This window comes from Hesperophylax consimilis, unplaced genomic scaffold (assembly GCF_061612785.1).
Source record: "Hesperophylax consimilis isolate HC1 unplaced genomic scaffold, BYU_Hcon_1.0 scaffold_32, whole genome shotgun sequence".
NCBI classification, from domain to species: Eukaryota; Metazoa; Arthropoda; class Insecta; order Trichoptera; family Limnephilidae; genus Hesperophylax; species Hesperophylax consimilis.
The window spans coordinates 2,289,431-2,316,201 of NW_028301262.1; the positions used below are offsets into that span (position 1 = coordinate 2,289,431).

A 26,771-nucleotide genomic window follows, 5' to 3' on the forward strand; every position below is an offset into this window, starting at 1 on the left:
TTGAAAACTGGATTATTATTATTATTATATTTTTATTTTATTTTGGGAGATGAAAAGCCCCTGGGTGCGCCACTGGCATAGTTTGTCTGCTTCTAGATCTTGTAATCTATCACGTAATTTTCTGAAAAACCAATCACTGGTTATTATGATGTTCGGTAAAATAAATAGTCGTGTTAAAATAGAATATTTCTAACATTAATATGATAAAAAAAATATTTAAGAGATAACAGAGCATTACACGAACACACAATCAGATGGCTTGATTTCACGTGGAAAACCAATGCGTATCGGAACATAATCGATTTAATTAATTACTAATGAATGAAGGTCACGTCGGCTGTTGGAATGAAGAGAGGGAGAGGGGAAGATAAAGGTTGTGAAGTACCTGGCAAATCAGATCTCAGTCACTAAACATGGCTATATTTTATTTTTAAACTTCTGAAGCAAGGCAGACTGCACGGAGAAAATGAGTAATGCAAATTTATTGAAAATCTCTTCAAATTATTTGTAATCCTGTTAAAAACAAGATTGCAGACCATTTCCTGATATACTTTTAGTAATTTCCTAATATATGGGAACACATGAATGCATCTGCATTTGCAAATATTGAATTTTCAAAATATTAGTATTTTTAATACATTCGTATTTTACTGAAAGTTTACCAGAAAACCTATTAATTCGTTCGTGTAGGACGTATGTATGTTCTGAGGCTGAAGGTGTAGGGAGGAGAAGGATATGGGGAAGAGGAAGGTCAGAAAGTACCTGGCTATTCAGATCTGGTCAACAAACACGAATAAAGCCATTTCAATGAAATTTTGATTCAGAATGGTGGTCTTTCACCAAGGAGATAACTGAGAGCACTTGCTAGTCCACCATATAATATGGCGCATCTCCCTTCTTTCTATTATCAATGGTTGGCTCACATCGGAAGGAGTTTATAATTTTAGGTACATTTAAAAAAATCTTTTTTTTTTAAACGGTGTCTTCACACAAAAGCTTTACTGAAAGTATTTTATAATTTATAATTTTTAGTCTCCATTCGTATCTACCTCAGATCGGGTTGTTTATTATGAACGTTTTTTACAAGGCGATGCATAATATATATAGTATCAGTATATATTAATTAACTGGACGGAAAGGGGAGGAAGATGATGGTTGGGATGTACCTGGCTATTCAGATCTGATTGTTGCCCAACATTTTTTGACATGACATCACGGTTGACATGTGTCACACGAAAAATGGTCTTTTCTACGACTAGTTCTTGAGTTCAACAGCTCGGTTGTGTTTTCTTCCTCATACAATATGGGCCATTTCAAGACCTATGTTCACTCCTTGCTCTCTCCCAAAAGACCCTTCACACAGCATTCCTAAAGATGTCACAGGCACTGTAGGGAATTATTTTCCTCAAGGGCGTTCGTGTGCTTTTGATTTAATGTGAAACAAAATTGAGTAACTAAGTAACAGGGGTGAGCAGAGAGGCCAAATAACTCGATTTAGGAACACACTTCTTTTCTTGTTCACATTAAAACATCGTTCCATATATACTCTTCTATAATTCCTCTTACTCTTGACATGGCACGACTCAAGTTGTGGTTCACTTGTTCCTGCCATGTCTTCATCGTGCGTCCCCGATCGTCGCTAGTGTAGATAATCACGCCGTTTCTTATGCAGGGGTAGGCAGAAAGAAAGGATCGGTGGCACACACTACTTGCTTCATTCACACTCATACATACTCTTCCGTTATTCCGACTCTTGACATGGCCAGACTCAAGTATCTGGTTAACTTGATCGTTCCATGTCTTCCTCGGGCGTCTCCAACTTCTTCTACCTTTCACATTCTCGTCACATATTTTCTCCTTTTTTCGTTCATTCGATCTACATGTCCAAACCATTTAAGCATATCTTTCTTACTACGCTTACATAAGCCACATTTCTCACTGGTTTTACACATATACGTCTCAGGGATATCATTTTTACAGCATTCAATCTACTTTCGAGGCAGTTCCATGCCTCATTGCTATACATCAGGGTAAACAGGGTAGGCAACAGAACTCCATTGTGGGCGGTTAAAATCGCTTCATTGGACAATTTTTTGTTTGCGCCATTTGCAACATTTCAAAAAAATTACAGATTTATGAATAACAATCCAAATTAGAAAGTTGAATAAAATCCACTCCAAAACATATTACTTTTTATTTATTTGATAACAATTATAACAAGATAACAAATTTTCAAAGCAAAACATATAAAACTGCTACAATATCAATTTACATCATTGTGAATCCGACTTCCACGGTTTCAAAATTAAAAATAAACTAAAATCACCTGTTTTGTAAACGTCTAAATCTGCGCCTTTTGGTTTTCGGATCATATCAATTTTCAAAACGGTCCACGGTGAAGCAAAAAAAATGTGGACGAAGAATTGTGTAATTTTTTTGACCTTTTTGGTGGCGTGTAATGCATACGAGGTTCCTGAGACTGTCAAGGCTCTTGGCTGGCACACTCTGGACTTCCAGCAACTGCCGACTCCAGCGGACTTGGCTTTCGGACTGTCTGAAGACGAATTTGAGGACTATTTGGACTTCTGGCTACAAAAGAAGACGGAATTGACTCTGAAAAATACCATTATTCAGGATGAAGTAACTAGCTATAGTCCCCGGCGTTGCCCGGTTTTTATTATTATTTAATGAGCAGGCAGCATCCTGTTGATACACTCATATCTGATTTCACAAAACGTTTAACAGTAATTGAGTTATTGCCATTGAAAATAAGTCAATCCTTTCTTCCCTCCAAATACGAATCCAACAGAGCTTTCAATAGATTTATATCGGTAGAATGGAGGACATGTTGTGGAAGTATGTTCCATGCATCCACTAGTTCAATGCTAGCAATATTTCAAATCCCCGCAGCTATGTAACTAAGCAATACAAACAAAATAAAGCAAGAATAAGAGAAGATGTTTGTTTGTAAACAGTATTTCAAATCCCCGCAGTTATGTAACTAAGCAATACAAACAAAAAAAAAATAGAGGAGATGTTTTTTTTAATATGAGATTATTTTGATAAAAGTATTAATAAACGATATTATTGATTGAAATTGATTAAAATTGGAGATACCCGACATTTTAAATACGGAGATTAATCCAATTATTGATTATTAACAATGATATTAATACTTAGCAGATTTGTATTGTATGAGGTGACGTGGTCCCGGCGTCGCTCGGGGTTTTTAATGGTTTGTAGTAATGTTTGTAGGTTGTGAGTTCTAGTTTACCTGAAAACTGGGTCAATTTTTAACTACTCAGGTTCATTTGAGAACAAGCAAGTAGTACCCGTATAGACCATTTGTTCGATTTTTTAAACATCACATATTATGGACCCATAGAATTTTTTGTATCTTCCTTACCGTCACAGATAAAAATATGAACTGTAAAAAGAGAAAACACCAAGCTTTAAATTCAAATACACAAATTAACCACATAATAATAAAAATGTAAAGCTCTATCAAACCAAAAGTTCCGACCGCAATTTGAGAAAAAATTTTAAAATTTTGTGTTTTTTTATTATCAGTAATTTTACAACAACGTATGGCGAGTAATTTTTAAAACTTTTTCTTGTTTTCATTCAGAATTTGAATATTTAAAAAATTGTGTAGGTAGTAAATTATGAAAAATTTGAAAGTGTATTTTATCACACTTTAAAAACAGTTTTTAGAAATATACACATTACACACAAATTCTCTGACCTTTTGACCGGCCCAGATATTCTAAAAGCGCGATCTCCAAACTTAGTATTTAACGTATGACGTTGTGATCTAAGATTTAACTGCCACAGAACAATGTTTTCCGGAACGCATAGACGTTCAGAGATGTAGGTTGGGGCCATTTCATTGATGGATTTAAACACCATCCAGCACAATTTGTACTAGATTATTTCAGGGCACTTGAGCCAGTGAAAATAACGAATGTGTTCTGAAATGTGCGAATATTTGTGAAACTGGTTATGAGCCGTGCTACTGTATTAAACGTTTATTGAAGTTCGTCAGTTTGATATTTTGGAAGGCTGGCATAAATTTCGTTGCAGTAATCGAGACGTGAGACTTCGCAAGAGTTGATGAGTAGTTTTGTTGCCTCTGAAGGAAGGTTTCTTCGGATTGATTAGAATTGTCTTATGTACTATTTATTTGACTTTTCGTGTCAGTTTTGACACCGAGATGTTTGACTGTTGTTTTTGGGATGACATCGCTGCCGGAACTATAAATAGGTGAATCTTATTTGAACTGTTGACGTTCGCGTCCACCATCCAGCACAAATTGTACTGTATTCTATGAGGGAACTAGAGAGGTTACGAATGAATTCTTCACCAGAAGAAAACCTTCAGGGCACCTAACCATTTTCTTTGATCATAAGTATCCGCAAATCCCCCACTTTAGCGAGGAAATCTTTAATTTAATCAGATGATCAAGTGTGGAATTAATTATGTATGTATTTTCTGTTTTAGCCTCCTGTTCAGTGACTGTGTCGTCTCTGACAGAACCACAGCCCGTGTACGCGACTGGTGGAGCCCTGCTGGCCCCCTCGGGCAACTCTGGCAGTATTGCCTTCTCCGACGGACAGGTGGTCACCATGACTTGCCCCAGTAGTACCTTGAGCCATTCCTCAACGACCAGCAAGCCAGTGGAAGCCGTGAGAAGTTTTTTATTTTATTTTTTTGGTTTATGTTAATGTTCTTTATATAATGTAAGAATATTGTAAAATTTGATCTAAGATGAAATTTGGTGTCCCCACGTAGTTATTTCATATCATATTAGGGATTGCGCTAATGATAGATGATATATTTACTATGTTTAATGATACATTCGTTTTTACTAAAAGTTTATCAAGAAACCTATCAATAATCATTTTCTACGTGTACCTAATACAGCGCTCTTTTATTAGCGTTTGTTCTAGGGCCGACACTGTTTGTAGCTTTATGTCCAAAAACTAGTATAACTCGATGTTATTTTCAGAATCTTGTCTGCACCGGAGGAACTTCCTTCTCGGCGTCGAGCTGGCTCTCCGGCACGATCGGTTTCTCCACTGTGGCCTGCACAGCACACTCCAAGCCCACAGAGGTCAAGGGGAGCAGCTGCGTGGACGGAGGCACTATCATCACTGTAGGTCTGACTGCCGCAGGCAAGGCGCACACCATCATGACTATCTGCTTCCACGAGACCAAGGCAGAGGTGTTCTATGTGCTTTACGACCAGAACCCCGATAACGCTGTATACATGTCTGGTGTAGATAGACCTTCCTTCTCACGTGAGTTAAAAAAACATCATATTTTTGCATTACTTCCCCACACAGCTTGCGTCGTATTTTAGGATGCTGTGTGGGTTTTTTTAACGACTCGAATACTCACATCAATAACTGGAATATGAGTTGAGTGATTGGCTTCGAGTTAAACAACCGTTCTTTGGAATTTTAATACTGATAGATGACGGATTTCCTCAATATGGTGTTGACCATCGTCCGTGCTAGACCACCAGAGACTTTTGGAGACGGTCTGTTCTGTTTGGCCTTAACCTTGTCAGAACAGCTGATCTTATGAAATCTCAATAGGCAACTAAGTTTTCGCAGACCTCACAAAGTCTGTTTGATTTTTTATACACAGTGGCGCCGTTCGCCGCCAAGACCGACTATGTGTTCTCTCCGGCGCAGAGAGCGACCTTTACCTTTGTTAACGTGGCCCCGCAGTGGCAACCGTTCAACGGAGGCAACTGGAACACTCTGGAACAGGTAATCTTCTTAAAATCCTCTTGTATCCAAGATGGATATTTCCGTTACCTGTTTTTTCACGTTTTTCGATAATTTTAATACCCCAGTAAAAAGAAGCCAATTTTTTTTTTAAATAATGCTCATTTAACAAAATGATGATATAGGTATGTAATTATTTCTTAGCCTAAATTTGATAACTTAAAATACAAAAAATAAGGTAGGACATATCGGTATTCGATATTTGCAATACCTTTCGGTCAAACATTTTTTTTAAATTTTGTTGGGTATGTTGGTCAAATCTCAATTTAAGTTTTGCATGAAAAATGCAACTCAGCAGTTCCCTTTAGTGAAAATAGAGGTTTTGGTTGAACAAACGACCCGTTCTCATGTGACAAATTAATGTTAACAGTGTACAAACGTTTACGAGCGTTTATCAAGACTTTTCAAGTTCGAGCATCTTCCATCGAAATAATGGTAGAACAAGTACAGATTTTTTCCACCTGACGCTTATGCTCTAAAGATAGCAATTCGTTTGTTAAGATGAGGAATGTGTCAAACGCACCGCCCGTTTCTGCAGATGTTTGAAGGCCGCAGTCATTTTCTATCACGTAAGATTAAAGATTTAGTGATTTTATTTAATCTGTGCGACCCATAGTCACAAAGTAAGCACGCTATGTTTAAATCACACCCACCAAACATGCCATCGTTACGCTATCTCGAAATACACTTTATTCAAAGAATAATCTTAAGCTGCCATCCATCATTAGAGATTTTAATCATATTTACAAGGAGATTATATTGGAAATTCTATATTCAATCAATAACTTAAAAAACAACAACATAGTCTTGTCTCAAATCATTCGCTGTTTTAACCCTTTCGTCCCGGAAAGAAAAAAATCACATTGGATCCGAAGCGGGGTCACTCAGTCCCCCAATTTGTTTTGCTTATTAAAAGGTGTTAATGACATAATTCGATGAAATTTGTTTTGGTTATAATTAGAGGGAAGTATATATTACATATTTCAGTAGTCATTATCAAAATCGTTTCATAAATAAAGTCATAATTAATGTTCTAATGAATTTAGACCATAACGCATATGTTTTCAAAGAAAACGGAGAAGGCGGGTACGTAGCAAGCATCGCGCCTCGTTTCCGAATCTCGACTGCCGATTGGCGATTAAGCGTCGACGTGGGTGGCTAGTTTCTTGCATAGGGTGGTCTGTAAATGATGGATATGTATTTTTTACTTTTATAGTTTATGAAAACTACTACGTACTACTAAACTAGGTACGGATGTTAAATATTTTGAAACAAATGTTGTATGTTGATATTTAATGTAGGTATTAAATTATTTTATTTCTACAATTATTCTTATTATTATTATGTATCTTTTCTCGGGAGATTTTTCAATGTGGATGAGTGTTTCAAGCTAATAATTATTGCTTATAAATAAATGTTACCCTTTGTGCTATGAAAAAAAATTCTTGTCTTAAACATTAGTTTACAAAAAAAAAAATAATTAATATCTTATTTCTGATTGTTTTTATTATAATTTCATTTAGAGTATCATCTAGCATCGTGCCGCAGTTAACCTGTAATCATAAATGATGCGTTTGCTTGAATAGGTATATATTGAGTTTATAGTTTTTCACTGATCCATTTATGTAGGTATGTTTTACATTTTTAACGGTGAATGGTTTTGTTTTGTAATGTTTTATCAAATAAAATTGTAAAAAATAAGGTATTTTTAATAACTTCAAATTGTTAAAAATAAGGTATTTTTAATAACTTCAAATTGTTAAAAATAAGGTATTTTTAAAGTATTGAAATCCAATCTTGAAATAAATATTTTTTTATTGTAGCCTGAGAATTCCCCGTTTTTGATAAACAATATTTATGAGAGATCTGGAAACGGTATTTATAAACTCGTAATAGGATACATATGAGAAACCGGAGAATTTCTCTCTTTTTCTTAGTAATGACGGCCCCCATGGTCAAATGGTTGAGATTCTGGGTCGCGGGTTCAAAATCCCAGCAAGCGCAAATTAATTCAATAATTATGTGATATTTCATAAATAATTCATAAAATATAATGCATTTAATATAATATATTTTCCGCACGGCCAAGGATGGGAAATGCGTTCAGTATTGCCCTGAACAAAAACCACCATTTAGAATAGAAACGTCATCATACTAGGAGGCTATCTCTTTTATGGTGACCATTTATAGGGATTGATTAAATAAACTGAAAATTGCAAAATTATAATAGAAAATAGAAAAAGACATTCGTAATATAAAACATAATTTTAATATAATTTTAAAATATCTTACACACATAATATCGTAGTAAAATGAAGAAATTTACAAAAAGACAAAAAACACACCTCAAAATATTATATTTTTACAAAAATACACCTCAACATTTTGGAAACACATAAGGTAGGTACCTACTTTATAATAAATGAGTTTTATGAAACAAACATTAGATATTAGCAAAAATTATTACACATATAGTATAATGAACATACCTATTACTGGTAAACAAGACATGTCGATCATCCAGTTGATTAGTCAGACATCTCTAAATACAAAGTTTTGAGATAATGAGGAAAGCAATGTTCGAATGCTCGCCATAAACCAAATATTATTTACATGTGTCTGTATTTTATAAATTAAATATGCTATAAAAAAATAACACCGGGAAGTATAACGGTTCGGTACATTAGTACGACATTTTTAAATTTTCTACAAATAACCCAGAAAACATATATTTTGTTTGTTTTTTCATTTTACATATAACTGTATACTCAACTCAAATTCCGATTCTTCGGAGATGTCTGACTAATCAACTGGACGATCGTTATATTTACATATTATACACAAATCGCGTGATGAAAATCACAACTTGAAATGTAAGATATTTACTCTTTATCGTATTATTACAAAGAATTTTTTTTCTTGAGCAAGTGGAATGTAACATATACACACGGCACGAGTTCCCAAAATTGAAGATGAAATAAACGAAAATTATAACCTAGCTAGAAGACAATAACTTTTTAAATAAAAATTCACAATTTAGAAAAACACACACAACACGATGAAAGTTAAACCCAAACAACATGGAATAAAATCAGCATTATTAAATAGCGAATAATTCTGTCAGCTATTAATTTTGGTACATACATATCCCAAACTTTAATTTATTGGTAAATCGAATAAATATACTCCAGAATAAATTTTATGAAAAAATGAAATGCAAAGTGATTACCAAGAAATAATCTAATCTAAAATTGGGATCATATTTATAAAAGAAGACAAAACAAAAACAAGCTGACGTTAACAACACAATTTTTGCGTAATTTGATGGAAAAACATAAAATATAATGTTATAAGAAGGTACAGTAACTATTGGATATTATGTCCGGTTTTTGACAACATTTCACTTGTAAGATATTATAGCGTAATGACTCCTGGATATATACTTATTGCACAAGACTGCAAAAGTGAACTAGATGTTCTGGAAAACATTGTAAAATTGATATCAAGTTATCAATAAACAATCGCATAAATTAACAATTTCCAAATGACCACTATGCTTTGAGCAATTGAAACCTTTATACATAAATTTAAATGGAAAATGAGAAAAGTGCACCACGTCTAAAACAGTAGAGGGACTTCTTATAAAAAAGTGATAAACAGAGAAATGATTAAAAGCACAAAAGATATGGTCGAAAAATGTTTGTTTTCTTATAGAAAAATATGTTGTTCATTTACCAAATGTTAGTAAGTGACTACATGCACTATCATGAATGCTTTAATTATTTAAAATACACGTAATTTATTATTAAAAACTATAATATTAATATGAAATAAACAAAACGGATTTTTATGCAAAATATTTTCCAACGTGATCATTTTAAAAATGAAACAATTCGACTGAGAATACACCAAGATAACACAAACAACCAGTACACTAATTGAGTTTGTGTAATCAAATGAACGTGAACAAATTCTAAAATACTAGACAAACCTAAAATTGCAGATCATGGCACCATTAGTATAGTGATGACTTGAAAAGAAACAGCAAAAATACTAGAAAAAGTGAATAATAGAAGAAATTTCTAAAGGTCGGATATGCTTATTACAAAAATGACAGATTGTTTGTTAATTTTAAAGTTCTATGAAATTTCTATTCAAGTTCTGTTATGATATCAGTATAGGCCAGGTACTTCACAGAACTGAAATAATATCGGAACTTGAATAGAACTTTCGCAGAACCTGAAAATTAACATCAAAATTTGATGAATTGTTTAAAATCTGTCAAAAGATCCGTCCTAAGCAACTTTTATTATTTTAACAACATTCATTATTGGCATTGTCCTTGATAGTTTTACAGTTAGTACAAAAATTTTCTTGGACCCTGTGCAGAACACAAATAGATTTCCTGCAAGTATAACAACACAGCTTAGTTTTTCTATCAATGTTGCGCGGGCAAAGATAACACCGTCTTCGTATTGCCTTGGTAGGTAAAACTTGTACTTCATTTAATACAATATCGTCGCTTGTGCTCGGCATAACTTTTCAAATAATTCGAAGCCGTATTGCTGCGCTTTGTGAAATTTTACACCGCTTTCTTTTCTACTTTTAATGTTGTTTTTCACTAAGTCCATGGCCAACTCCCTGATAAAGATTTTTCGTCTGCTTCGGTCATTTGAATGCCATTCTGGATATTTAGTGATCCAAATAACATAAGCATTCAAGGCAGCCATATCTAAAATCTCCATGAAAATACGAAATGGCCACCTTCTTGTCGACCTAACGCAGGAATATTCCCTTGTCATTTTGTCCCCGGTGTCTACAGCCCCCTTTGTTGAGTTGTAATGTAATATTATATCTGGCTTTTTTGACTCTGACGCTGATGAAATTTTGTCGTCGTGGAATTCGGTTGAAAGAAGAGCCACTGCACTCTTCTTTTTCGGCACATAAGAAACAATTGTAAGTGCATCGGTAAAACCAAAAAGGCTTGTATGTAATTCCCTTTGCGGAGAAGGTAAAAATTCTTTTGGAATTTCTCTTTTATTCGACCTCAATGTACCAGTCAGCGTCAAATTATTATCCAATAATTTATTGGCAAGAGGTATTGACGTGAAAAAGTTGTCTGTCGTAACACCTCTTCCAGAACCGTAATATGGTGCTACTAAGTCAGTTACGACTCGTAACCCCTGATTTACTTCTCGGGCATTGCCAATTTTGCCCGTGTATACTTGAGTATTTAAAATATAGGCTGTTTTGGCATCAGCTGCCACCCATATTTTAATTCCGTATCGTCCAGGTTTGCTTTTCATGTATACACGGAAAGGACATGATCCCCGGTACGTCGCCAAACGTTCGTCTACGGTGATGTGGGAATCCGGGGAGTAATTTCTAGTGCAAGCTGCGTTAAAATTTTCATAAATTGATTTTATCGCCTCCAGTTTTGTCCCACTTTGTGCGATTCTTTCGTGCCTAGTCACTCTATCATCAAATCGTAGAGTACTAAATAAGAATGCAAATCTATCTCTAGACATAGCTGCTGTATAAAAAAATTGCCTAAATAGATCATTCGTTGTCCACAACTCTTTCAACTGCATCTTTCTGCAACGGTTTCTCCCAGCAGCAAGCAATATGCCGATAAAGGATTTAATTTCATCCGTAGAAATTGATGCATCATCGGCTGTGCCCTTGTTTTCCCTCACACAAAAACGTTGGGTTTCAGTAACTATTTCTTTGAGAATATCGTCAGTAATAAACAATGAAAATGCGTCTCCAATAGATGAAATATTTTTGCTTTCATTTGTCAGGCCAGGACGAGAGTAAACAATATTGTGTTGCCTACTACGGGATTGTGTCGGAGGAACGGAACTCCACTTAAATCCAGATTTGGAAGTAAAAGATTTTTCTTCCGTTTCATCAGTAATCTTTTCGGCATCTTCGTCAGAGGTGTCGGATTCACTTTCAGAAGAACTTTCAAAAGAAACATGATCTTCAATGTCCGATGTGTTTTGAATGTTTTCAAATTCAAAATCACTGTTTGACTCATCACTACCAGAGTCTTTCTCTAATAACGCTCGCACCTGCTCAGCGTTTAAAAATTTTTTGGGCATTTTTTTAGAATTGTGTAAATTTAAAAAGTAAGTAGGTAAACTTGATATCGTAACTGAATCTGCAATCAGAGCCTGCAATCTGTAATCAGAAAAAAGTAATTATGTAGCATCAACCCACTTACTTTTCAATAATAACTAACTAAATATCTAATCATCACGTCGTTTCCCGCAGGGGTACCTAGGCAGAGAGGACAGACCGCCAAAAACTCGGTCTTGGTACACACTCTTTGCCTCATTCACATTCATATATCGTCTCATATATATATATATATATATGAGACGATATATGAATATATATATACAGTCAAACTTGGTTATAGCGAGCACAAAAAACTAAATTTTCTCCTTAGAGCGATTACTCGTTTTATCCAAAATAGGTTTTATAAAAGTCGTAAGTACCTACCTACCTGCCCCTACTATTAATATATGTGTAGTGTATTAGAAAACAACACTTTTATTCATAAAATTTATAATCAATGATTGTTTTTAATTTTTCGTTTTCCCGCTCCACAATTCCTTTCTCAAAACAATCAACACATTATAACTACCTTCACCTGGTTCGAGGCTTCCAAGAAAAATAACATTAAATTGCCAGTCGTAATATAATCAATAGCATGGGCATATTGTAATTTTACTCATTGCACTTACATCAGCCTTGCATTCTTTGCAGATTTCCACATTTCTCATACGATCAAATATGGTTTTACCACACATACTCCTCAGGGATCTCATATCAACAGCATTCAGTCTACTTTCATCATCATCATCTGCCAGTTCCATGCCTCACTGCCATACATCAGGGTAGGTACAAGCATTCCACTGTGGACTACTAGCTTCGCTTCTTTAGACAGCTTTTTGTTGGCGCCAACGGAATTCAGTCCTCCATTAATGGAGTTACCTGCATTTACCCATCTTTCAATATCTCTATCAGCCTTCCCATCTGAGATTGATATTCTCAAAATATCTCAAATCGAAAATTTATGCATCCAAAAAATAACCATGGGTGCCTTCCGTTGATTATGTGTTTACATTTTTATGTTTTTAATGATCTATCAAATAACGAAGATAAAATAAAATAAATAACAAAAACATCTTGAAATTATTATTTCACATAAAGAAAAGAATTAAATGATACCTTTTTGTTAATTATAATTAATGTAAGACTAAATTTAACGCTTCTTGAGGTGAATTTTCACAAAAACGGCGCTATTTAAATCATATGGTCATATTCTAATGCGTGAAAAACTAGTAGGTACTATTAGTACTACTAGTAGTACGATTATTCTATAAATTGTATGGTTTGAGCAATGGAATACATAATGTTTACATGAAAATAAATTTAGAATTAATATAATAATTTTTATCATAAAATAAAAGAATATGGGAACCAAATGAACATTTTGAGTAAAAGCGCAAAAACAAGCTGCAATAATATGCAGTTATAATAATAATACACCGAGAAATTTTGACACTGATACCATCAATAAAAGCAAACTATTAAAATGCAATATTTTAATATTGTGGAGAATAAATAATGTTTATGAATGTAAGTAAGTCCAAAGTCATGGTATTTGAAAGAGAGAGTATGAAAACAGTGTGCAATATAGTTGTGAATGATGAATACTTGGAGCAAGTGGATGAGTTTGTGTATTTGGGAAGTATGTTTACGAGAGATGGGAAGGCTGATAGGGATATTGAAAGAAGGGTGAATGCAGGTAACTCCATAAATGGTGGGTTAAATGCCGTAGGCGCCAACAAAAAGCTGTCCAAAGAAGCAAAGCTGGCAGTCCACAATGGAGTGCTGGTACCTACCCTGATGTATGGCAGTGAAGCATGGAACTGGCAGAGGAAGGATGAAAGTAGGCTGAATGCTGTAGAGATGAGATCCCTGAGGCGTACGTGTGGTAAAACCATGTATGATCGTGTGAGTAATGTGGATATCCGCAAAGAATGCAAGGCTGATGTGAGCGTAATGAGTAAAATTAAGAAAGGGACCCTCAGATGGTTTGGGCATGTAGAGCGAATGAATGAAGAAAGGAGCGTAAGGAGAATATATGACGCAAGTGTGAATGGTGTAAGAAGTAGGGGACGCCCGAGGAAGACATGGCACGATCAAGTGAATCAGATACTTGAGTCGGGTCATGTCAAGAGTCAGAAAAATAGAAGAGTATGTATGAGACGATGTATGAATGTGAATGAGGCAAAGAGTGTGTGCCAAGACCGAGTTGTTTGGCGGTCCGTCCTCTCTGCCTACCCCTGCGGGGAAACGGCGTGATGGTTAGTTAGTTAGTTAACACCCCTGAAACATATACTTTTATACGCCATTGCATAAGATAAATGTACTTACCAATCTGAAGACGCCCGTAGCACTGTGAAACTGGTCCGTTCCCAAAGAGAATTATTTAACACCAAAACACAAGTTAGCAATAACCGAAAACACTATTTATTCGCTGCAGTCTTCAATCATACTGTACTTTAAACTTTTGAGCAAGTTCTATCTTCCAAATTCCAACAAATTTAAAAAAATAATTGTCTCTTTCTGGTCTATTTGTATTTCATACGACAAACAGAGACGGATGCAATTTTAATTGTGTTCCTAAAATGTGTTGCTCATAGAATGTATAAGGACACCTGCGCCGGATGTTACCCAGACGAAATGGTCTGGGACCGCCAAGTGAATATCTTAGTATTTCAAAAGGACATATGAGAAGCGCTGTGTCACCGATTCGGATTAAGTCCTTTTCATTAATAACTAAGAAATTACTTACTATCCCTTAAAAATTGTCCAGTTACCGCCTCTCCCATTTCAATTCCGGTCAATCATTAGGTAAAGCAAAATGGTAAAGTGATAATAAGAATACTAGCGTGACTCAATTATAACGGTGTAGCCCTTTTTATTACAATGCAAAATTTATCTTTCGGCTACCGGCTTCGGCAGGATCTTCGTCCAGTTCGTGGAAACGTTTATAAAGTCCCGCCCCGTAAAAAATATTCTATCAGATTTAGATGTAATTTATTTAATATCTTAAAAAGTAGTAATGCGATATAAATTTTTTAAATGCAGATCGATAGCTGAATAGTTTTTCTAAGATTACCTAAATTATTTGTTATATGGTGTAAAAAACCATCTAGATACAGCTTAAAACTCTAGTTAGTGTAGAATTATAACCCCGGTCCGGGGTGGAAGTGTTAAATAAGATATAACATAGTCGTATATTAACATATTATAAATTAAAAGAGGTCAGGCAGTTGGACCCGCTAGACGTTGGACTATGCCGTGAAACGATACACACATGTCCTCAACATAGTACTAGGAAAAAAATTATTCACACTTTTATTTAAGGCGATGCACTACGTATTAATGCAAAATCATGTGTTTTTTGTTTGAAAATTTGGTCGCCTAGAAATGTTTCAGATGCTTTAATTAAATACTGCGAGTAGAATACATCTTGGCCTTTGAAATAATCGAGTATTTTTGAGAAAGGTTTTTTTATAAGCCCAGAAAAAAATAATCTATAAGGCCTATGAAAACTGTTTAAACATCAAAATCTCCTACTTACGAACCCATTTTCGGTTATGATTTTATTGTATAATGTGGCAAATTAAGTTATTTATAAAATGATCGGAAAAAAAAAATATTTACGAATGAACATCCACAAAATAAAATAAAAGGCACTTTTTGGCCATGTTTTTTGCTTGCATAAATCAAAACAGGAGGATGGTGTTACGCGGGAATTTTAACCTTATCGCCATCTACGTAAGGGGTGTTATTGATAGCGGCTCGATTTACAATATTAAACGACGTAGTGCATCGCCTTAAGCGGAAAATATTGCTCGGGCAAAGATGGAGGACTTATCTAGCAGTGCTTTGAACTCGAGACGCCCGGGTGGGAATCTTACGCATTTGTCCACTCGGTTATTATTCGGTTAAATTGATATGATTTAAAGGTTTACATTTTAAACAAAATACAAATATTTCCGTATTAGAAAAGACTAAACGATTTTCGTCTAATTCTCTTCGTTTGAAGAAACGTTTTCGTCTTCTGCGCTTGTTTACATTGTATAGTGTGTTTGTTTATATAATAATTAATATTTCAATCCAACGTTATTAATTTGTTTATACGCAATTTTTTATGAGCTGGAATAACTCATTCTTTATTACCGGGTTGACATTAGATTGTTCCAGGATATTTTCAATTACTATAAGACATTCTTGGAGATGTTGCTACACAAGGATTTTGAGTCTAAAGAAAAGAATTCATTTCTTTAGACTCATTAACATTCCTTTGGACAATAAACTTATGAGAAAGAAAAGACAGCGATACAAACCATCGAGGTTAATAATGGCTATGACATAAATAACATCGAAAAAATTATAATAATCATGAAATATAAAAATAAAATTAATTCAAACTATCCGGTAAATAATAAAAAATTAGAAAAATTTGCATGTCTCGAATTAAAAAAATGTTAAATAAAAATTAAAAAATGCAGTCTAAATATAGCTTAACCAATAATAACATAGGAACAAACCTTTAAAACTGCAAAAGTAGAAATCCTAAACTTAATAATAGTGGCATATATTATGAATTAAAATGTTCGCACGCCGACTGCAACGCTACTTATATCGGACAGACGGGAAGGGCTAAATCAACTAGATTCAAAGAACATAATATATTATAAGATGTTATAATAATAAAAGCACTTTTTCAAAATTCGCAGAACATCTCTTAGTGAATAATCACGTCCCGCTTGACAACAATGAACTTAAACACTTGCATATAGAAAGAAAGGGCAATAGTTTATATTTACTAGACACTAATATTACATTAACTAAAAAGTAAAGAAAATTATTTACTTCCCGCTTCTTAGCATATTCACATAACCTAAGCAATATAAAACATTTAAATACATTAATAGCAGATACATCATTATTAAACAATAAACATAACATTACTGTGTGGAAAACAGACTTCAAATTACCTCACAGAATATGAAATCTATTGTCACAATTATTTTATCAGTAAATCGGCTTAACCCGTAATAAATCATTTTAAATTGGTAGGGGGTAAAATAGAATCATATAAATAAGTCGTCTAAACGTGGTTATAACCACAGTTTAAAAATGGCCTTGAAAGCCGAAACAGCTGAAACAATAACAAAAACCAAAAAATACTTGCTGAACGATTTACATTAAATTTTCCAAAAAGTAATACCTATAATTTATATATGTCTTCCGGTTTTTTTCAAGCATGCTATTATGGATGGATAATAGAAGATGTTTATCTTGTACGAAACAAATTTTATATACTAAAAATGTGGTTCCTACGAATTTTTTTTAAATTTGTAGAATTAGTTAGCAAATCAAACAACCGAGTTGTAAAAACGAGAAACTCGCAAGTAATCCTTTAACGTCGTTATTATAACGTTTCAGAACTTGAGACTGCGTATTGGGGTCGCAAACGCAAGGACTAAGGTCTACACCGGCACCTGGGGCATCCTTCAACTGAAGGACAACAGTGGAACTGCAAGGAACCTTTACCTCAGTCCTTCAGGAAGTAAGATCCCTGTGCCGCTGTGGTACTACAAGGTAAGATATAGCACATCTATTTATATCTATAAAATCACATCACTACGTTCGTACAATCTAATCTCCAAAATCGCTCAATCAATTTCAATTAAATTTTGTGAATGTATATACCTAGTTGGTTCAAGTTTAAAAGATGTGAAAAATTTGGACCCGATAATTGGTAATGTTGTCAAGTTAAAAAAAAATAATTCTCAACATTTATATTTTTTAGATTTCTCATCCAAAAACACATACAACTATAATTTTCAACTTCCCTTCATAGAAGGCGGTCTGTGGCAGGACATCGTCTGCCTGGGTCTATGTATTAAAATATTATATAAATAAAAATGTAAACGTTCTTTTGTTTAAAATCTTAAATCTCAAAAAGTTCTTTACCGATTTTTTTGAAATTTGTATGCAATTTTGTTGCGTTTGAAGACGCGTATGTTTTTTTTAAATAAAGGTGTCACCGTTGGACAGACATGCTTTTAAAAAAATAAAATTTCTAACTTCTTAATAAATTAGCAATACTTTTCTCCGTGCATGCAAAAGAACAGTTTTATGCTAAACTTATTTTTTTGTTTCATTAAGTAATATTATTATAGCCTTCTTGTTACTTTATCCCGTGCTGTTGAACCCATCGACTCTACAACTTCTGTGAAAGCATTATTCAATTTTGGTACAAGTAACTATCTAAATAACCGAGTCCTGATATTGCTGTTTCACTGAGTTATGTTATTACAGCCTTCTTGTAACTTTATGTCGTGCTGTTGAACGCATTTACTCGACAACTTCTGTGAAAGCATTGCCAATAGCAATCTAGAGTCCTGATAGTGTTGTTTCGATGGAGTAATGGTAGTTGGTTTTCATTAACACCTGTCTTCCGAGATAACACACTGTGTAAATTATTTATTTATTTATATATACGCCTAAAAAGGCTTATACATAAAAGTGATACACGATGCAGTGTACATTAGGGCGGAACGAAATTTTTTTTTTTCTAATTCTGATTTGGAATAGTTGTATTAGGTTGCCAATTGCCATCAATTACCTCAATTAAAAATATAAAAAATATCAGACAATGGTAAGAGCCCCCGCCAAGACATCGAACATTTACAAAAACGACAGTTTAGGGAATATTTGCGCGGCCTAGAAAATAGTACAGAATTTATTAAAATAGGTTTATTTTATTGAAAAACATATTCAAATATAGTTAACTAGCTATTGCAATCAAATATTTCTTTATTTTAATATACCTACTTTGGCGCTGTAACAGAGGTGCAAAGTGCGGGACGAAGCGGAGAGCGGCACCTGACAATCTACGAAATGCAGTGTTTTGTTTAAACTACTGTCGATAATTGTCTCAGGTGAAAGGTCGCGCGTCAATTATATTCACGAGTACTTATTGATAAACGTTTTTTAAGTGAATTAAACTGATTTCTAGAAGACAAAATTTAAAATGTCCGATATTTGGTGTAAGTGCAGAGTTGAAAGAGAATATCCTACCTACGTATGAAAATGTGATGAAATTCTACGAATGGGTTAGACAAGACGTATAAGTAAGGAATAACACAACAAAAGAACCTACGTATTTGGAAATTGCCGTAGTAGTTTGAACGAAAATTAAAGAATTGTGGATAAAATCTTCGATTCCAATTGTCACACACAAAATAATCTTACAGTTACTAAAAAGTTATCACTCGAAGTGTTATAATTTGAAAAAGTCTTTGAAGAAACTTAAGGAAGAAAAGTTAGAAGGGTTCAGAGTACAGAGTAGAAAGATTTTTGAAAAAAAAGTTCCAAAAGAGGAACAAATGTTTTAAGAAGACCAACGCACTAACTGACTAATGGCTTTAGGAAGAACTGATCTTATCCATAGTAAAAAATTACTGAATAGAAGATTACGTACCCTCAAACAAGAAATGAGGCATAATAGATAGGATGAAACTAAGAACAATAAGGCAGAATGAGACGCCAGCAAATTTTAACCGAAGAAAGAGTAACAGAAATTCCTTCATTATATTTCGATGGAAGGAAAGAAAAGACGGCTAAAACTGTTTTAAAAAGATCGAAGAGGCTTAGAGTGATTGTACAACAGGAACATATTTCGATTATAAAAGAACCAGGTACTGTTTATGTTGGGTATGGGGTTCCAACATCGGGCAGTGCAAGAAATATTGAAAGAGCTATCCACAGATTTTTAACGACTGAAAAGATATCACTAGATGGTTTAATTGCTGTTGGCTGTGATGGAAAAAACACAAATACAGGGAAAACAGACTATCTCGACCATTGCAATGGATAATTTGTCTCTTACACTCCAATGAGTTACCATTGAGGCATTTGTTTACCTATTTGTATGGCCCTACTGCAGGACCTAAATCATTTGCAGGTCAAATTGGTAAAGCATTAAAGATATGCGAGACGCTGCCGTTGGCTAACTTTGAGAAGATAGAAGGTGAACTACCTCCACAAATATCCACAGATCTCAGTACAGATCAGAAATATTTACAAGAAATTACTACTGCTGTCATAAATGGATCCTGGTCTCCTGGATTTATTAAAGAGAAGCCCAGGTAAACTACCCCATGCCCGCTGGTTGACAAGAGCTAATCGCATACTGCATTTGTATATTTCTACAGAAAATCCACAGCAAAATCTTGTGACTTTAGCAACGTTTGTCGTATAATCATTCGCTCCTGTCTGGTTTACTATAAAAACACATTCATCCTCCAAAGATGGTTCAAATCATTTATGGAAGCTCATTAACAGCACTAGATATTTGTCCAACGAGTTGTTAGTGATAGTGGACCCTGTTATAATTTGTAACAGTTACTTCGTTCATCCAGAAAACTTGTTGTTGAGTATGATAACAGATTCATGTATCATGCACATTAGAGAACTCGCTGCAAGACGCATTTTAAAGGCTCGTCAAGTTAATAAAAAATCTGTTTCGTGCATTTTTGAGGTGCCAAAAGTGAACTTAAATGCATGTTCTTACATAAACATGATTGACTGGCAACAAAATATATACGAACCCTCAATACTGATGAATATTTCCGATGGTCAGTTACAAGATCTTATTGAAAATGGAGAAGATACATTGTTGAAGTTTATGAGACTGATTTGTCATACCCAGGCTGTGGAAAGATTTGTAAAAGTTGTGACAGAAGCAGTTTTAAGTGCATTCGACAAGATAAGACGAGAGGGATTCATAAAATCTAAATTAGGATCTCGAAAACTCATGCCAAAGTTTGAACCTAAGAATGGTTTTTTGCTATAAAAAATGATTTTATTCATACCAACATAACTTTCTTAATCTGTGTTTAATTTTGAAATAAATGTTTTTATTAATTAAAATCTACTTTTATTTTATCATTTCATGCATAACATATTATATTTACTTATTATTTTGTTTATAGGGTGTTTAATACAAAACGTCTATAAAACCTTAAAAAATAAAATTTCAAGTCTCTGGCGGGACCTCAAGATGTCGAGCTAGAAGTTCCAAATTGAGAACTGTTATTTAGAATTACATAAAGCAACTTTTCCCTGGTATTCCAATTCAAATTTCGAAAAAAAAAAATTTTTCATACAAAAGTGTTCCACCCTAGTGTACATATGAGAATATCTGTATTATACAGGAGATACTGACAGTACATAGATGTAATCCATTGTGAAGTAGGTACAAAATACACAATTGTGATTACAAGTGTACTCTCTAAGCGCCCTTGAGGTGATTTTCTCACGAAAATATTAAGAAATAATTAAAAAAAATATATGAAGCAATATTAGTAAGACGTAAGAGTAAAATAAAGTAAAAAAAAAGGAATTACAACAACACTACATATAAGACAAAACATTAAAACTAATTTACCAACGCTACTCTAATTTGTAGGATTCAACAAAGTGTTGGTGTAGATTATGCTTAATTATTTAAATGGAGTCAATAAATAAATCAATGGCACCCCCATACTTGTTGCCCAGATCATGCATCCTATTGGTCAGTGAGTGTCTCTGATAGTTGGTCGAGTATTTATTGCAGAATAATGTTATATTTTGTTTTGTATTCCTAGTCGGCACATGGACTTTAATAGTGGCAACGATGGAAGGATTATCAATTAAGTTGTTAATGACTCTGTGTAACACAACCAGGTCTGAAATAATTCTCCTGTCAGACAGTGTTATTAGATGCAATTGATTCACCAAACTGACATAATTAATGTAATCAATAGGAATTCTGAGCTTAAAATTTTCGTACTTAAGAAATTAGTGCTGAACTCTTTCTATATTATTGGATTGAACTTTAATGAAACATGTCACCATCTCATTAAAAGCTACTTATAATTTGCAGGTAGTACACGAGCCCAGCACCGGCAAGGCCACCGCCTTCCTGGGACTGAACAACCCGCACGTGACTCTTGCCGAGGCGCGAGCTCTGGCGTTCTGCACCGACCGGTGCGCCGGCAACACCGCATTCAGTTGGCTCAACTGGCAGAACACCAACGTGGGCATGGGCTTCAGTATCTGCTGCAATATCGCGGACTTCAGGGCGGTCGTCACCCGCCTGCCCGCCTTCACCGCTAACGGCGGACTTTTCTCCTAGACGTCTGTGCAACCTGACTTCAGATTTGTGCAACCTAACCTAAGCGTTTTACAACTCAAACTAAGATTTGTGGAACCCAACCTAATTAATAACCTAATTCCATTTCCAACTGGCAAAATTTTTGCGTGGGTATTCAGCATTCACAATAACATCGCCGAAATCAGTCATTAGGTTACTCATTACTCTAAGGGTTACTCACCGCTCTCATTGGACATCTAGTAGACATCTGCGCAACGTGACCTAAAGTTTGTACAACCTAACTTAACCTTACATTTTTAAGGCGTTTTCTACTACAAATTCTAAGATTGACCACCTGATCTGATATCAAAGTTAATATTTTTTATAATCTTGCATTCAAAACAATAAAAAGCTGTTGCCTACAGATATCATGTTATTTTTTTCTAAAACATAATTTATCCAACCCACAGTTGTTACGGTTTCATAACCTAACCTAACCAAAATCGTCATGAGGCCATCTTGAAACGTAACCTTCAGGTCCTATAGATTTATTAAAGATGCTTTCCGATGTACGTCCGTTTCTCAATAAAATCCAAATGGAATATTTGTGAACGTATCCGAAAACTAAAAACTATTTTCTAAAGGTGATAAAATACGCTTTTAAATTTGAAATATTGGAAATAAACATAATTTTTGTGATATGAAAATTATGAAATCAAACATAAAAAAGTTTAAATGGTTCGCCTTTTTTTGTCTAAACATTGAACTAATATGAAAAAAAAATTCATCAGACAAATATTTTATTGGTATCTCATTTTTTTGTGATTTTATATAAAAATAAATAAAACAAAATTTTTCTCAAATTGCTGTCGGAACCTTTGGTTTCATAGAAGTGTTCATTTTAATTCTTCCAATCGACTATGGAATCCCTAATTGTGGTATTTTGTGACGAGGAAGGTAAATGGGAGGAAAAGGAGATGGGATAAATGAAGGTGGGGCTGTTCCGAGCTGGTCACCAAACACGACCAAAGCCATTTCAAGCAACAATTTAAATTCTGATTTCAGAAGTGGCTAAAGTCAATACAAGCAACGTTTCGAGTCTAAATTGTTGTCTTTCACCGGAACGACACTGAAAGTATCTACCGCACTGCAAATAAACTATACGCGGTCACAAAGAGAACCAAAAAAAAAATTAATCTTTTAATTTTATTTTTACTTTTTCTAATTTTGTTGCAACTGAGGGGAGCTTATGTTAAAATTGGGGACAAATTGACGCTACGACGCACTATAGAATACATTAAACCGTTGCTAAAAGCCCCCTAACAATTTGATTTTAAAACTTCTGACAACTTGATTTACTCGAAAAGGAAAGCTGTAATAAAAAGTCATTCCACAAAACCGACTGCAAATGTGATGTAGATTTATCAGCTTCCTAATTGTACTATAAGTTTCCGGATACCGTGTATTGTGATATTGAGGTTGTAACCTTTTTTATGAAAATGTATTATAAATAAAGAGAGAAAAAATAGGTTTTCGATTACTAAGATTCACAATAAAATAAAACCAAATGAGAAAGTTGAATAAAATCCACTCCACAAAATATTGTTATTTTGATAACAAAGATAACAAATTTTCAAAACAAAACATATAAAACTGCTACAATATTAATTTACATCATTGTGAATCAGAGTTCCATGGGTTCAAAATCAAAAATAAACTAAAATCACTTTTTTGTAAAAGTCTAAATATCCGCCTTTTAGTTTTCGAATCATATCAATTTTCAAAACGGTCCACGGTGAAGCAGAAAAAATGTGGACGAAGAATTGTGTATTTTTTTTGGCCTTTTTTGTGGCGTGTGATGCATACGAGGTTCCTGAAACTGTCAAGGCCCTTGGCTGGCACACTCTGGACTTCCAGCAACTGCCGACTCCAGCGGACTTGGCTTTCGGACTGTCTGAAGACGAATTTTAGGACTATTTGGACTTCTGGCTACAAAAGAAGATGGAATTGACTCTGAAAAGTACCATTATTCAGGATGAAGTTGATTCGAGAGGTCAGTTGCTCTATATTACATTATATTAAAACTAGCTGAAGTCCCCAGGGTTGAACGGTTTTTATTATAATTTAATAAGCAGGCAGCATCCTGTTGATGCACTCCAGTAATTGAGTTATTTCAATTTAAAATAAGTTAACCAATTCTTATCTCCAAATAAGAATCAAACAGAACTTTAAATAGGATTAAATTGGTAAAATGGAGGACATATTCTTGAAGTTTGTTCCATGCTTCCAATACTTCAATGCTAGCAATATTTCAAATCCCCGCAGTTATGTAACTAAGCAATACAAAAAAAAATAAAGCAAGAAGTAGAGAATATGTTTTTTAATCTCAGATTAATTTGATAAATGATGTTATTGCTACGAGTATATTTAATTTTATCAGATTGGATTAATGATTAAAATTGGAGATATCCGACATTGTTAATACGGGGATTAGTCTAATCATTGATTGTTTGTAAAATTAATACCATTTTTTTTTATTTTTTTTATAGTGAATACCTCACAAGAGTCCCAACTGCTCCCGTCTGGAGCCAGTGAGACTATGGCATCCCCAATTGGGGGATGTTGTGAGGCTGAAGGTAAGTGGGGAAGGGAAAGAGGAAGGTGGGGAAGTACCTGGCTATTCAGATCTAGTCACTAAACACGGCTAAAGCCATTTGGAGCAACGTTTCAATTCTGAATGGTGGTCTTACACCAGGGCGATACTGGTAGTATCTTCCACTCTGGAACGTGCCGCAAATATACTATATATTATTTTAATTAATCAATTGTGAAATAACAGAAATTAATCAAATAAAATTTATTTGCGCACGCCGGGTTCGAACCCGCGACCTTCGGAATGGCAGTCCAATGCGTTACCACTGGACTATGCCGGCCGTCAAACCAAACATACTTGTATTATTTATTTACGAGGTGACGTGGTCCCGGCGTTGCACGGGGTTTTGACTGGTGTGTAGTAAAGTTTGTAGGTTGTTGGAGTTTTAGTCTACCTGACAACTTGGTCAATTTTGAACCCCTCAGCACAAACAACTAGAACCCGTAGAGTAAATTTGTTCGTTCGTAGTTGATCGTTGTACCTCCCTTACCGTCAAAAAAAAAAAAAAAACACCAAGCTTCAAATTCAAATATTGAAATTAACCACCGAATAATTAAAATTCACACCTCTATCAAATCAAAGGTTCCGACAGCAATTTGATAAAAAACGGAGGTGGCCGTAATTTATTTATTTATTAATTTAAACGCCTTGATTAGCTTTTACATTATACATAATTTACTGCATAATACAGAGACAACAGAAGGTTTTTATTTTTAAAACATCAACACAAAAATAACAATTTTTTTAAGTTCACAACATATCTACAAGAAAACATCAAACATACGCCATTACTTTTTAAATATGCTACATAAAAATGTCATTCAGGTATCTCTTGAACACAGGCAAACTTATATTAAATAATGAATTTGTTTCCAAGTGTGTGAAAGCGAGAAATAGGTGCATGTATGTGATAGTTGGTACTAAAGTTATTGTTGCAGAATAATATATTTTGCCTAGTTGCTCGAGTAGGTACTCTGAAATCTATGAATTGCAGGAGTTCACAACAGTCTAGTTTGGAGTTAATAATCTTAAATAAAACAGTTTGGTCATTTATTTTTCTTCTGTTTTCTAATGTAATGGAAATGTATTTAAAGTATATTTAGTAATTTGATTGAATATTTGTTGAAAATTCAATTTTATTTTATTATCAGTAATTTTAGATCAGTATTTCGACGAGAAAACTTAAGGCAAACCATTGTTTAAATTTTTTTTAAATTTTCATTAAGAATTTGAATATTTCAAAAATTGTATATATCTAATAATTGAATATGAAAGTGTATTTCATCACCTTTCAAAAACAGTTTTAAGTTTTCGAATACATTTAGAAATAAACATAGTACATTCAAATTCTTTGACTTTCTGACATCGTCTTTTAGAGATATAATGGCAAAGGCCTTGGACATTAATACAGTTTCTTGAGCAAAGTATTTCAAATTATGAGCTTGGAAATTTATTCCATGCCTTCGGCCCAGATACTCCGAAAGCGCGATCTCAAACTTAGTTTTTGGCTTGCGCTTAGGTTCCATAAGTCGGATGATGACGTTGTGATCTAAGCTTCAACTGTCTCAGACCAGTCTTCTCCAGGACGCATAGTTCAGAGATATAGGGCCATTTCATTGTACTGGATTCTTTCAGGGCATTTGATCCACTTAGTTGTTCTAAAATGTGCGATTATTTAGAGACCCCGGTTATGAGCCGTGCTGCTGTATTAAACATTGTTTGAAGTTCGTCCGTTTGATATTTTGGAAGGCTGGCATAAATTTCGTTGCAGAAATCGAGACGTGAGACTTCGCAAGAGTTGATGAGTAGTTTTGTTACCTCTGTAGGGAGGTTTCTTCGGACAGACTATAGTTGTTAGTTGCGCGTGAGGTTAATTGAATAGCCTGTGCCTGTACTGTAAAATGTGTACCCTTCACCCCCCCCCCCCTTTTTTTCCCCTTGACCCCTTTCCTTGACCCGGGCCAAACGACAAGGAACATTATTATCGTTGCATTTTGGTCTCCGCGAACATTGTCGTGTCATTTTTTGTTAATATCCGAAAATTGTTAAACTCGGCTGTGATTATTTGGAACATCACATCGTCCAG

General features: G+C 34.4%; 1 protein-coding gene across 1 annotated transcript; it reads left to right on the forward strand.

Annotated features, from left to right (window-relative positions):
- The first annotated feature begins 2,322 nt into the window (after positions 1–2,322).
- On the forward strand, positions 2,323–22,458 carry LOC149409288 (uncharacterized). Its single transcript, XM_089649993.1, has 6 exons — positions 2,323–2,662; positions 4,501–4,685; positions 5,009–5,300; positions 5,653–5,777; positions 17,334–17,489; positions 21,823–22,458. The coding sequence occupies exons 1-6, from the start codon at positions 2,410–2,412 to the stop codon at positions 22,072–22,074; spliced, it is 1,263 nt and encodes a 420-aa protein (XP_089506119.1). The 5' UTR covers positions 2,323–2,409; the 3' UTR covers positions 22,075–22,458.
- Positions 22,459–26,771: the final 4,313 nt, after the last annotated feature.

What these genes read in the sequence shown, in the direction of transcription:
- LOC149409288 (XM_089649993.1), top strand. Translation starts at nt 2,410, where the DNA reads ATGTGGACGAAGAATTGTGTAATTTTTTTGACCTTTTTGGTGGCGTGT. An exon ending in AACTAGCTATAGTCCCCGGC is followed by an intron (nt 2,663 to 4,500) that starts GTTGCCCGGTTT and finishes TTTCTGTTTTAG; the next exon opens with CCTCCTGTTCAGTGACTGTG. An exon ending in CCAGCAAGCCAGTGGAAGCC is followed by an intron (nt 4,686 to 5,008) that starts GTGAGAAGTTTT and finishes TGTTATTTTCAG; the next exon opens with AATCTTGTCTGCACCGGAGG.